The 15,267-nt window shown below is 33.9% G+C and overlaps 1 protein-coding gene across 3 annotated transcripts in view; it reads right to left on the reverse strand.

Moving 5' to 3' along the window:
* Positions 1-6,147: 6,147 nt before the first annotated feature.
* Positions 6,148-15,267, reverse strand: part of LOC115229201 (coiled-coil domain-containing protein 149) — a 49,631-nt gene continuing 40,511 nt past the window's right edge. For 2 of the 3 annotated variants that reach the window (XM_036499214.1, XM_029799598.2), the window contains one exon: positions 6,148-9,068. In XM_036499214.1, coding sequence (XP_036355107.1) covers positions 8,665-9,068 — 404 coding nt within the window. In that variant the 3' untranslated portion in view covers positions 6,148-8,664. Of the gene's footprint in view, positions 9,069-14,381; positions 14,404-15,267 lie in introns of all 3 variants that reach the window. The other variant, XM_036499220.1, reaches the window with a different exon arrangement.

Below are 15,267 nucleotides of genomic sequence, written 5' to 3' on the forward strand. Positions count from 1 at the left end.
ATGTTTACCTTTTTAAAGCTTCAAATGGAATTCATTTTGCATTATATAGTTGAAGCAATGTATTATAAGTCTTTACTTGCATTCTTTTTATCCATTTTGAAGTTGTAAGAAAGAAATGATGAGGGAGGCTCATGAACATATGCACACGTTGTTTAAACCTTGTCATCAAAAGCATTTTGCAATGCATTTGTTTCTTTATGTAAAAGGTCAAGATCAGAGAAAGCTTGAATATTAATATTGGATTTCTTTAGAGTTGGGGTATATGACTTCCCTCACACTGACAGTTAATATCAACATAGAAAATCTGTTTCTTACAATGTCCATTTGACTTGGTTTTACACTGCTACTATCACTCTGTTTCTAGTTTTGTCTTTCTCCTAGTTTCAGTTCACTTATATTTGCTTTTGATACTTCTTGTTAGGCTCCAAGACTGATCTCAACAATGAAACCTACAAAGGAAATGACAAAAGAGCGAGGTACCTGTCTACCACAACAATTGATATCCTAATACCACCTTAATAATACCTCTCTATGTCAACCAGTTCTTCCTTCATTTCATCCCCAAGATTAGAATAGGTATATACTACATCCTCCTGCTTATTCAGTTAACTTCTGTTTTCCATTATCTTTCCCTGCTTGCTGTCTCCACCATTCAGCTCCTTTCTGTACCTTCTCTCTTCTATGTTAACACATTACTTATTTGCTTTCATCATATATCTACTGTAACCCCTTCCCCCAAACCTCTCCTATATTCACTCCATTTTCCACAGTCACCTGTGTTTCATCACCCTCTCTCTTTATTTTACTCTCTGGCTCACCTGTTCACTTTATCTTACTCTCTAACTCACCATCCTTTCTTCTCCAACCAGAGTATCCATGTATCTATTCTGCAGTAAGATACCCATCCCTGTATACCTTAATCTCTCATGAACTGGCACAAAGTCACTCTCCACTCTCAGTTGAGGGGTCTTTGTCTTGCTGGTGCCATGTAAAAAAACACTCAGTACACTCTAGTGATTGGTGAGTATCCAACTGTAGAAACTATACCAAAACAGACAATGAAGCCTGAAATCGTCCAATCCTTGCCAGCATGAAAAATAGGTATTAAGTGATAATTGATGATATAGTTCTGCCTCTGGTGGGTCAAGCATCCATATTAAAGCTGCCATTTTTATTAGTTTTTACTGGGTTGCAAGTTTACACGTATAATTCCACCACTTGAAGCATGGAGTAATTTGCGTTTCAAACTTGTAAGCATTTGGACAAAACCTCTGGCAATGAATTATCTTGATCTCACTAAATACTAACAACAACTACACTACGCTTTCTTTAATGTGTTAGCCATAAAATAACCCTAATGTCTGCAGTTTAAAATCTAACCTAGATTCCAAGTTTCACCAAATAACAAGCAACATTCTTCCCCTATAGTTCCGGTAAGATCTACAACAAAGAATTCCACTTCTTTTTAACCCTTTCGTTACCAAACCCGCCCGTATTTACCTATTCATATTTAAATGAGAATATCAGAGCAAATCTCTTTATTACATTCGTGAAAACATGTGATTATACTTTGTAAACAGTTCATCTACAGTTTTGTACAATGATCGAAGTGTAATTTTAATTCCGTGAATTTTGGGAGATTTTTTTCCGAAATTTGTTCCTATTGTGTTTTCAAAATTTGTAATTCTGACAAAAAATGGATACGAATTTCATTATATCAAGCAGCGAGTCAAAATTCGAAGGCTTTTCTACTGAAGACCTTCATAAATCTAACTCTATGACTGAAAAAAAAAAAGCACGAGGTATTTGATAATGAATCCGATGTTTCATTTTCCGAAAGTGAAAACAGTGAATCCGAGAGCTCCGACAGCGATAAAGAAAATGAATTGGCACCTGAATGGAGTGAAAATTTTAAAACTGTTTCTTTCGGTGATTTATCTGAAGAAACTGGACCAAGCCACAGTCTTTCCCAGGAGAGTAAAGCCTTAGACTATTTCTATTTACTTTTTCGAATGAGCCTATTTGAAATCATTACGGCGGAAACGAACCATTACGCTAAATGTAAACAAAGCGAAAGAAAGGATAGTTTGTGGTTTCCCACAACCTTAAATGAAATTAATGCCTATTTTGCCATAAATATTATGGGTATCAGAAAGTTACCCAGAATAACAAATTCTATAGTAAAATTTTGTTGTATACCCAATTGAATATTAGCTAATAACCCATTTTCTATAGCGATGTTTGAACAAAATTTTAATAATTTTATATTTTGTTGAATTTACCTGTATCTACCTGCAATTAGAGTCACTTTGTGACAAAAATTATAGTATAGAATTGGTTGAGAACATTTCATTAAATTATCTTCCAAAAATCAGATTAATATATTGATAAATAAAAAAGTTATAGTTGTTTAATGAAACCAGACTAAATTTATGATTGTGTTAGAAATTAATTGAAACATATAAGGGGTGTATTTTGGGCAGAAATATAGTAACGAAAGGGTTAATGCGTTAATCTGGAGGAAAGTATGGAGTTTACAGGTGATCTAAGACCAGTGTATATAGTATATGGCATCTGGAATGGTGCTACTATGCACATGCGTACACTCTAGAGAAAGACCATTCAACTGACTGGTACAATTTTGGTCTCCAATATTCTGGTCCACAAATGTACTATCTCCTCATTACCTTTTCTAATGCTACAAATGAGGTCTCTGCTCTGTGGTTGCCACTAAGATGTTTAACAACACTGTGCCAGAAATCTTTGTCCCCCATTAGCTTTGGTAGGTTTCAATTCCATGTTTGTCTCTGCTAATAACATTAAAGCAACTGAGTGGTCTTCGTCCTCTGTTAGGGTGGAAAAGTCTCCAAAATGATATATAATATGGCCTGTTGTTCAGTATAGAATGTGTCCATAAATTTCCTTTTTGGTCTTATGCAAATCCCATGCGATGTATTGAACCCTTATCAGAAGCCTGGTATCTATGTGATCTTGAAACTCTTGATGCCCAGGTTTTGTCTCCATAGAGGAGAAGGCCAGGCTTGTTGATTTTGAAATGATTTTGAAGCTTGTTCATTGCATATCAGGAAGTCTTTCTTACTGTCACCAACCCAAGGTACTTCAAGTCATTGTGTCATGTGTTGTTATGAAATTTTGCAGGTGGTTCTTATCCTTATTTCCAATCATATACTCAGTCAACATTGAGAAACCGACTGACTAAAGCATTCTCAAGAGATGTCTTGTGTGTCACACACTTTGAGCTACATCAGCATAGTCAGAGTCACTGAGATATGGTTCTGCTGATGTCTCGATCACTTCTGCTAGATGGGGGTCAAGATATTACCTTAGGATGGAATCCACTACAATAACAAAAGAAAAAGAACTAAAGTATCATTCAAGATTTATAAAGCTAAAGGTGAGAGTTTAATTTCTCTGTAGAGGCAAGTGAAGATCACTTTTTGGAAGTGGAATAATTGAAGATTGAAAACGTTTTGTTTCCTTTATTGGTCTCATCTCAAGTCCAACAGATGTAGAAGAGTTCACTCTTCCAGATGGTGGCTAGGATATTATCTGGAATTGATGTCTTGTCTAGGCATTTTTTAAAGCTCTTCTATGGTAAATGCGCCAGGCTCAATAAGCAAGCAGTCTGGTACTTTATAGGTGAAGAAAGAGTTGTCATCAAGATTGGAGTTATGTAGCTGTTTTACCAAGAAGCAGTTTGAAAATACTCAACCAGACCTCTCAATGCTGATCAGTGTTTTTCCTTGCTATGTTCATCATTAGAGAAATTGTCTTCAAAAGCTGCCTGGGCAGCAACATGCTTATTTTCATTATGGAAGTCTTCAAATTCTTCAGTTTTTGATTCTAGTGCCTCCTTGTATGTTTTATCAAGTGTGACTTTAAAGTGAGTCAAGGTAATGACAGCTTCCTTAGATTTCTGCTATTTGAAGAGACAGGCAGTTATGGCAGCTTACAGTTCTCTAGACACTACTACATTACTAGAAATAGTTGAATAATACTACAGGTATGTATATACAGCATGGCTTAGTTTTTTTAATTTACTACTGAATGTATTGGCTAATTATAGAAATATGTGTATCCTTTACCTTGTTTAGGCAAGCTCTTTCAATACATTCTAAGTGCCTGGTACTTAGTGTTGGGGCTCATCTTAACCTGTGATTTTTAGCAGTTAAGGTATGAGGTTTAAACTAAAAGTATTGTAAAAATGAGCATAACTGTGTTATTAATCAACATAAGTCTTTCTAATTGCACATGTTAGTAGAGTAACACTTCCTCTATGCAAAGGTATTACTCAACACAGTTTCCATAGTACTATTTTTGAGTCCAACTCTTGAATCCTCTTTGAAAAAAAATGCAAGTGTGTTGTGTTGTATACACTTCTTCACAGCTCCTTTCATCTTGTCTGAGACTAAACTGTCACAGAAGATATATTTGTCATTCCCCATGGATTGAATCTTCATTTCTGGATCAAAGGTACACCCATGTTTCATCCCTTGTCACCATCATCATCACTAGAGAAAAAAGGTATTGGTTTCAAATGCTTCCAATAAATTAGATGCTCTCCTTCAAAATGGATGTCAGCTTCTGAGGAATTCACTTTCCAATACCTTAAGTCTTCCACTATCTGTAATGCATGATGACCACAATCTAATTGTGCAACAAGCTTGTGAATTGTAACTTGTCTGTCTGCAATTCATTTCATCTGCTCATTGGTGATTTATGTCAGTGGTCACAGTTAATGGTTTGTTACCAATGCTGGCTTCTACCTTGCTGCTGATAGTACTCGTAATATTATACCTAACACCTCTCATCTCTTTATATTACATATCCATATGAGATACAGCTGTTGCTCTTGCACACATAATTATTTTTTTGTAAGTCCAGCTGGTTTCTCAGTTTTCTTGTATTTACCTTTCATAAAAATTTATATTACAAATCCAACAGATTATATTCAACATATTCTATTCATTGTAAATTTTGTTACTGAAGAGAAATGTCAAACAAATACAGCTTACATTTCTTTTATCATATGTAGGTGTGGGAAATATGGTAATAAATAATACATTTATTGATGTCTCTGGCTAAAAATATTTACAGCCTCGGGTAAAAACTGTTTTCCATTTTTGTATGTGGCGAAGCAAACCAATGAAGAATCTCTACGTGATCAATTGAATTGCAAGAAATAACAATGAAATTTCTCTTATCATGCCTGCCATTTTTTCTTGAAGAGACAGAACACAGTAGATAGTTATAAGTACTTTTGATGACAGGGTCTAAATCAGTCGTGGGCAAACTGTGGCCCATAGTACTTTCTGAATGCCATGCCAAACAAAAAATTACCTTTAATTTGTTAAGTAGCATAGTCCACCTGATGCAGCCTGCTTCTCAAAAGAAAAACAAAAAAAACCAGCCCATACCTGGTCTAAATGTCAACAGTAACAAATCTTGCTCCTGGATAGAATGTCAAGTAAATCTAAATTTACTCAACATCCTATATGCCAAGGAGTTTATGCATATAATACTATAAAAATAAAATTTAATTGAATGCAAGGTAGCCATGCATCTCTTCTAGAGCATGAAACCTTTCTGAGCTCCTGCCTTCATTGTTTAACTTTTCTTCTAGCATAAAGTTGCCTCCTTCTCTGTTTTAGTTCCACTCAGTTGAGGTGGATCTTAGTCTTGCAAGTTATGTGATAACCTCACTAGTGTTGGTGCCATAAAAGAAAATGTGCAGTTCACTCTGCGAAGTAGTTGGCAATGAGAAGGGATTCCAGCCATAGAAACCATGTCAAAACAGACATTGGAGCATGACATAATCCTCCACCTCATCAACTGCTGTTGAGCTATACCAGTATGGAAGACAGGCATTAAATGATGATGTTGATGTATTTCACATATGTACTAGTACTTCTGCAAGATCTTTCATTGATACCTCTAATACTGACTTCTCAAATTGTGGCAAAGTCTAGAGATGTGTTGGATAGATTCTACTGACAATGTTGACTCTGATAACTGAAAAGAAGATCAGAAAAAAAAAAACTCAAAGTCATTTAATCAAGTTCTTTACTGATTCAGCTCTTCCAGACCTCTCCAATATTTAAGTTCCAAAGGAAAGGATTTTTTTTTTGTGCGTGTAACAAGATTATAGACAGATATAAATTCAAATGAGGGCTTTAAATAATTGACAGATGTCTGAGCAAAAGCACTGTTAAGAAGTAATTTAACTCTGGCATTCAGATTACACTGTCAAATATAATCCTCATTCATTCACATTGTTTTAAATTAATCATGCATTATATCATAGCTTCGAGATTTCAATGACGTGATTGCTTATTTTTGGAATGACATTGTTAGGTCAATGTGAGAAGGCAGATCTGGTCAGTTTGATCATAAAACGTATAGAATATTTGAACCAGATATGGCTAGTTTTAATGCTAAAAGATGAAAGTTATGGGGCACTAATTTGACAAAAGAATGTAAGCTTCATGATTCAGAGACTCTGGAAATTAATATTTAGAACCCTCTTATTCAATGTATCCTTTTTTGAAGATAGGTTGTAATTTAAGGGAGATCTGACTGCTACTTCTGATAGGTTCAATTGGCATGAAGAAGACAATTTTTGCAAATTGTTAAGTTAGATAGCTATCTGTCCTCCTAGATAATTGCTAATATGGGGAGTAAAGTGAGGTTTATCCATTCTAAATAGAACTTCTATATTTGATATAAACAAGAGGTTTTCAAGAAAAGTTAAGATTGAAGTATATAATCACATTTTATTGCTTATTTAGCAAGATTTGTATAAAAAAGGTAACAAGAATAGTATGTAACAAAAAAAAATGAAAAATAATACAACAGGTTTCAAGTTAAAATGTTACTTTTGATAAAGTCCTTTTTTTCCTCATCTAAAAATGTATATTAAAACAAGAAAAAAATAGAATAACAACCAAATCTTATCTCCCCTCCCTCCCCATGTAAAAATACTCTAAACCTTGGCAATAATACATATATCACAAACTCAATATATTAATTTATTAAACCTGAACATTGCATACAAATGCAAGCTTGTTGGCAATTATAAGTTGAATGAAATAGTAGTTGCATAGAGATCCAGAACCAAAGTTGGAATCAGTTTTACAGTACCAGCCACTTCATGAATATAAGAGAAATTTCTTTACTGAGACCCAAAGCGATAAGATTGTAACAAGAAGGATTTATTGTGAGGTAATGACTTTTTCAAAAGTAATAATCATGCGAGTGAAATGAAGTGACTTTGCTCAGGAATCAAAACTGGCTTGCTTACTTCAGTACTCAATGTATACCCCAAACTTAATGTTGAAAATACTTCTAACATAATTGATGAAGTACTCATTAGTTACACAGCATCAATAGAAGTTTGTTTCAAGTGTTATTTATAGTTAGAATATTCTTGAATTTAGAGGTTTTTAAGTAAAGCCTGTCCTGAGAAGTAAAGACTCTACCAGCTGAAATTTATAAGATACACATGATTCCATTTCAAACACACATAATTTCTTACAGTGACACAAAGTCATATGTCAAAGTGTATAGCCAGTTAAATTGATACAAGTTCATGGCTTGTTAGGGATAAAATGCAAAGTCCACTTACTGGGATTTGAACTCAGAACTAAATACTGGTACTTAACAGTTTCTACCTTCTTAATGATTCTTTCTAATTTTAGCACAAGGCCAGTAATTTTTAAGGGGTTGGGGAAGTTGATTACATCAGTCCCAATGCTCAATTAGTACTTATTTTTCAACTCTAAAAAGATGAAAAGCAAAGTTGGCCTTGGCAGCATTTCAGCTCAGAGATGAAAGAAATACTGTAAAGAGCTGCAAGAAATACTGATAAGAAATAAAGTAAAGAACTGGAAGATATACTGTTAAGCCTTCATAATAATAATGCATTCTGCTTATAGGAATATATTCAATATTTACGATGATCTGAAGTTGAAAGGAAGGTAAATTACAGCAAAAAGAAGTAAAAGTTAGGCACTATAATTACAACTCCCCCAACAAATATTTTGATGAAATAACTATACTGAAAGTTGCAGATTTTGTTTTTCCTCATTATCATAGAGAGAGTAGCAGTGATGTTAAAGTATTATATACAATAAATCACATGTTCAAAAGTTCAAATTTATTGTATTTGTGGCACCTCACACTATCTTGGTAAGAATGGTATAGCTAAATGTCTAAATACATAGGGAACTAATCCTAGAAGATTAAAACTGATTATTAGAAATAATGAAGGAATAATTAATGAAAATCCTCCTATATTATTACTGAAAGATTGAGCAATTTGTATATTAATAATTTGTTCAGGTGGCTTTGAAAATTGGTACCTCTTTTTATGTCATGGTTAAGTAGTTTGTGATTAAATTGTAAATTTGCCAATCTCCACCCCACTAAAATCCCCCACAATATCAATAACAATACATAACAATATCCTACCTCACCCATATTAGCATGGGATAATGGTTAAAAAAAAATAGTTTTAAAATATTAAATAAAAATTTAACTTGAAAATTTTCTACGAAAGTGTTTTAAGGAGAATTTCTTATTTTTGCTTAAAAAATAAGTTATTAACTTTAGAGTAACCGAAAACTATCAAAGTGCTAAGACTAGCTAGACTTGAACATTGATATTGTGAGAATTGGTTCCGTCCTGAAATAAACTCGAAGATGTTGGTAATGCATGTTTAGGTTGTGAAGACAAGTTGTGCCTCTCTAACAAGTCTGGTTGGACAGTGTTATCTTGAGATTCATGTGATTCAGATTGATGAACAGCAGATGGATGACTGGCTTCAGTGCCACAACCATCTTGAGATTTGTTCACTTGAGTATTCTGCCTGTGTGACACTTTTGATGTAGCTGTCTCAACCAACTGCCAAAGTTTCATCTCTGTAGGATCAGACACATTTGCTTCTAGAACTTTTTCAGGTTCATCTCTTTCTTCATAATTCGAAAGACTCTCATTCCTTATTTCTGGATCTTCATCAATTTTAGAATCCTTTAAAAAACAGTCATAATCTGAAAAGATTAGATATATATATATATATGTATTTATATAGATAGGTATGTATATATGTTTTCTATTTTTAATCATTTGGAATCTTCCTGTAAAGAAGGAACTGATTTCTAACAAAGATACAAAACTCCATCATTGGAATGTTATAACAAAAGCTATGTTGCATTTTAATTTTGAGAAAAGTTTTGCATATTTTTACTGTTCCACTTACAGATTGAATTTGTAATGTGCATATTAGCTAGTTGGCTTCTTTTTCTGAAAACCCTAGCTTTTCTAGATTGTTATTCAAGCATTTAACAACAAAACCAAGTGCACCAATTATCATTGGTATAAAAGTGAATATATAATCTGGGCAAAGAAACTGAAGATTTAAAAGCAGTTGTCTATAGTTACTCTCTTCAAGCAATTAGCAGCTCTATTATAACTGAAAAAGCTTTTGCAGAGGATTGGAAACAAATTACACTGTTGTACGATGGAGACTTTTGTTTGCAATTAGCACACTCACATAAAGACAAAAGGAAAGAAAAACCACATACATGTACACAGACATATATATATATATATATATATATATATATATATATAATTGTTGTTGTCATTTTACATCTGATTTCCATACTGATATAATTTCGATGGATCATTTCTGCTTTCTTAGACAGGTCAGGAGACTACATCTTGCATGGAAGTTTCAGTTTTTATTTGGTTTCTTTGGCTTCATGTCCTTCCTAACACCAATCACTTTACACAAAGTGTATTGGGCGCATTTTTAGTGGCATCAGCATTAGAGAGGTTCTTACACCTTCATCAAGACTAAAGGGCCCTCAAAATATATATTTATAATAGGCTTCTTCCATATTCCATCAACCAAATTTCACTCATAAGGTACAGGTCAACCCAATGGAAGACACCAGTAATAAATTCCATACTTTGGAAGTGAACCTAAAACAACAGGATTCAGAACCATGCCTACAGATATATGCATGTATGTGTAAACACACACACAACACAAACACGCGTACATGCATACCAATGCACTCACACACATGACAATTAATTCACCTAGTGAGATAATGGCCATCTTGTTAGTTACAGTTCAGTCAATCACTGTTCACTGTCATGCACCCATGTGTTTCGAGTTGGCTCTTAAGACCAGCTTATCATCTAAGAAAGAAGCAAAATGAAAAATTAAAGCGATAAAGTCTTTACATTTTTGGATTACAGTTACATGCTTGTACAAGAAGTATCCATTGTAAAATATCCTGTGACAAGTGAGAGCAAACTGATCATAACTATTTCAGCTGCAGGCTTTTATACCAGAGGGTCTTCACCAGGCTACTTCAATAAAAAAAATACTATGGACTGCAAACAAATGTCACTGTCAGAAAGCTACCTTTATTTTTTAAAAAGCCAGTGAATGCAAGGGAAATACAAGCTCACTCATACAAACACACACATTCATACACACAATCCATTCACAAAGCTTTAGTTGGTCTAGAAGAGTAGAAGCCACTTGCTCAAGGTCCCATGCTGTGGGACTTAACTCGAAATCATGTGACTAGGAAGAAATAAACTTTTTAACCACACAGCCATGCCTGCATCTACACACATATCTATTTATATGTCTCCTCACAAGCATTATGGTACCTGCTAGCCCCTCTTTCTCTCATTGTGCTCACCCACTGCTTTCTAACTCTCTCTTTCTCTTTCACAGTCCTTTCCTCACAACTTCTGTTCCACCTGAAGCCCTCTCATCATTCTCTCTATGGCCCAGCCCCATGACCCTACCACACATCTCTTTCCTTCAATGACCTTCTCCCAGAGCCATTTTGTCTCTTCATCACCCTTATCTCTTTCTTGTTCCCTTCCTTCCACACCTTCTATCCTTATTCACCGCAAACATTAGCCACTTCACCAGTCTTACTACTCTGTTACTCTCTCCACTATCATCTCACAACAATAAATCTTTTCCTCTCATCATACTTCACCCTCACTCATCAACTCACCTAAAATCATCACATACTCTCTTCTATTTTTCTTTTAGTTGTGGGAGCTGTTTAGTTTGCAAGTTACAAGGTGATCTCACCAGTGCTGGTGCCATGAAAAAGGCACCCAGTACACTTTGTAAAATGGTTGGTAAACTGAATAGAGACAAGCAAGGTTGAGATGAAAACTCTTCAGTTTGCAAGGGAAAAGACTCATGACACAAAACATGCACCCAATACACTCTATAAAGTGACTGTTGTCAGAAAATGTATCCAACCATAGAAACCATATCAAAATTGAAACATTGGAGCTTGATGCAAACATCCAACTCATCAGATACAGTTCAGCTGTTTAATGTATCACACACACACACACACACGCATATATATGTCGTCATCACTGTTATAACATCCACTTCTCCATATTAACATAGGTCAGAGACTTATTGAGGTAGTTTTTTCTATTACTAACTGCTCTCTCTGCCAGTAAGCCCCACCTGTTTCCCATCAAAAAATATTTTCCCTGGTCCTTCAATCAACAAACAGCTAAGTGGCTAGACATGTTTTTGTGAAAGATAGTAAATAAAAGACACTTTTTGAATGAATGGTAACTCTGTCTTTGAATTGGCACACATGTCAAGATCTTTCTCTCTATACATCCAAAGGCCCAACTAAGCCAACAGTACTTCTTACATCAATGCTGAATGGAGAAATCCCAGAAGATCAATGGTTAGGATTGCCAAGCTCTATCAAGTGAGTAACTGCAACACATCTATAGGGGTGACATCCATGGTTGTATAATCAGCAAATGAAAGATTCATTATAACTCAAGCTCCAGATTAAAATTCCAATGAATAATAGAATTGGATGGTGACAGAGAGTCACATGAATCCGGACAAGCAACATGACTGGATGATATGGCATAACCGTGTATTTAAGAAGTGGACTTGGCCCCAAAATAAATTTCCTTAGACAATTGTCTTCTACTATAGCTCTGAGATGATCCAAACCTTGAGAGTAAATTTTGTAGACAAAAACTAAAGAAGTCCTTCATATATACATATACCAGGCATGTGCCATCAGTAATTAATCAGGGTAAGCAGTTGGTGACGTTTATGTAGTAAAACAAATAAGCAAAATGCAGGTGCACAACTGTGTCGTAGACAGATTTACTTCTGCCTTTATAGCACGTAAAGAAAACATTGTTGTAGGAGTGTATGCAGCAAGTGTACTACAGCAGTTCTATGTGTAGCTTTAATACTGAGATTGAAAGGCAGGGGCAACTTATGCCTGCCTAATCTACAAAACAATACAATATTTTGCATTTTATGTATTATAATCAGAGTAGCCTTCATAATTTTATTGAATTAAGTGCATATTTTGCCATAAAAGGAAAATATTAATATCAATCTATTTTATTCAGGGTAGGCACTACCTACCTAGACGGCATGTTCCTGACATATACATATATTATATGTGTGTTTGTGTATCGTTAGGGTGTCTGTGCCTGAGAGAGAGATAGAGAGAGAAAGAGAGTGGGGAGAGTGTGTATATGTTTATGTCTCCTTGTCTTGATGTCATACACTAATTGTTATAATCTTTTGTGATAACACATGTGGCCATGTGATAACATATGTGGTCATGTTTGAAGAACTAGAGGAAATATTATCTTGCTTGGATACAGGTGAGGGTTGGCAGTTGGCAACATGAAGAGTACCCAGTTGTAGAAAAGTTGCATCACAAATTTCATTTGGCCCATGCAAACATGGAAAAGCTAACATTAAAATTATGATAATGATAATATATATATATATATATATATATACACGAAAGAAGGTTTGAAAATGCAATTCAAAAGATGTTTATTTACTTTACCGGTTTCACTCTTTGGAAAAAGATTGTCAAAAGTAACATGTAGAAGTTTGGTTGCATTAATTATTGGTTGTTGCAAATTGCTACATTACATATATACAGTCTTTGGTAACAGGGACATGTTAAGGACATAAAAAAGTTCAACAAGTTCCTTAAAATATTGGGCTCAAAAGATTACTACATAAATAATCGTTCTCAAGGACATGCTTAAGATAGTTTCCAGAAGGAATTGATATTGGTATTGTATCTGTATATTCAAACATGCACAGAATATTGGTTGACACAGAGTACTATAATCCATATAAATATACATTCTTTGGTGACAAGAGTATGTTGAGAATATAAAAAAGTTTAACAAGCTCATTGAAATAATGGGCACAAAAGATTACAACAAATATATTATACATCTCAAGATAATTTCCAGGAGGAATTATTAAAAAAGTTCAGTATACACGTACAGAATATTATGAGTTCAAAAAGATTTACATTATAATAGTCCGGACAGGTCAGTTTTAGCTTCACCACTATTATTATGTAAATCTTTTTGAACTCATAATATTCTGTACGTGTATACTGAACTTTTTTAATAATTCCTTCTGGAAATTATCTTGAGATGTATAATATATTTGTTGTAATCTTTTGTGCCCATTATTTCAATGAGCTTGTTAAACTTTTTTATATTCTCAACATACTCTTGTCACCAAAGAATGTATATTTATATGGACTATAGTACTCTGTGTCAACCAATATTCTGTGCATGTTTGAATATACAGATACAATACCAATATCAATTCCTTCTGGAAACTATCTTAAGCATGTCCTTGAGAACGATTATTTATGTAGTAATCTTTTGAGCCCAATATTTTAAGGAACTTGTTGAACTTTTTTATGTCCTTAACATGTCCCTGTTACCAAAGACTGTATATATGTAATGTAGCAATTTGAAACAACCAATAATTAACGCAACCAAACTTCTACATGTTACTCTCGACAATCTTTTTCCAAAGAGTGAAACCGGTAAAGTAAATAAACATCTTTTAAATTGCATTTTCAAAACCTTCTTTCATATATAATTCCACTCGTGCGGTACCCCACAACTCCACTTTGTTATATATATATATATATATTATATATATATATATATATATATATATATAAGAAACTCATCGTGTATACATATATATAAAAGCCAGTTTGCAGCTGTAGCAGATGTCACTACCGAGCAGTGCCAACTCTAAACCACAGAGATTCAAAGTGAACTGTAACCACTGCAAACTTTTTTGATATTTATGTTACCAAGTGCAGTTAGTAATTTAAAGACTAAACTTTTTTAGTAAAAAAAGGGCTAATATTAGTCATATATATGTTAGATAAGAAGTATATTAGAAAACTGTAGAGAGGCAGTGAGAAAGTTAGAAAGAATATTAGTGCTATATACAGAGAATAAATAGATTATTTTACCTGTCAACATCTTCACTAATGTCTAAAAATCAAAATATGGAGAACACTGTAAATAGTAGTAGAAGTAATTGTATATAGGCTACATATAGTTTAATGTGCCATAGATTGGATAGTAATGTGCTAATATACAAATAGACACATATTAATTACTAACAGAAATAAGTACATATTTTTATCAACAGGTTCTATATAGCAATACACTAATCTGATAAATACAATGAGTTGGTTAATGCTTGAGATCAAATGTATCTATGAATGGATGATCAAAGAGGGAATGGTAAAGATGTGACCAGTATTATAAGTTTAGAAAGAAAATTAGAAGCTTTAGTAAACTGATATAGCTACAATGAAGAATTCAATCCAGATCAGTGCTTTACCAAGACTATGTCTTACTTTAATATAATTATGTATGTACATGTATACATGTGTGCGTGTTCACACACAGACATGGAATTGCAGAAACAACCCACAAATATTGTTGAAGCCATATTAATTAAACAACAAATGCTGTTCTCAATAAACAAACACCAGACAGAATGTGACAACCAAATCATTACAAAAGCAATCGTCTGAAGCATGGTCTTTGAAAGATATTGGTCAAGTAGAATGAGATATCACACAACATCAGGCAGTAATATTCTTTCAAATCAAAGACACAAGTATTTCACAGCTATGGGTTGAATACATATACAAAAAAAAAAAAATCTGCAGCGTTTCAATGAATTTACATCTGATAGAGAAGTGTACTTGTTTGGCAACTCATATCATCTGAGATTGTGTATTGAAGCTGAAATAATTACCTCATGAAGGGCTCATTAGTAACATATAAACATAGTTATGGTAACTCTCACTTATATCTTAATTGTATAGTTTCTTAAAGCTAGAT

The sequence above is a fragment of the Octopus sinensis genome, linkage group LG2, assembly GCF_006345805.1.
Source record: "Octopus sinensis linkage group LG2, ASM634580v1, whole genome shotgun sequence".
Taxonomy (NCBI): domain Eukaryota; kingdom Metazoa; phylum Mollusca; class Cephalopoda; order Octopoda; family Octopodidae; genus Octopus; species Octopus sinensis.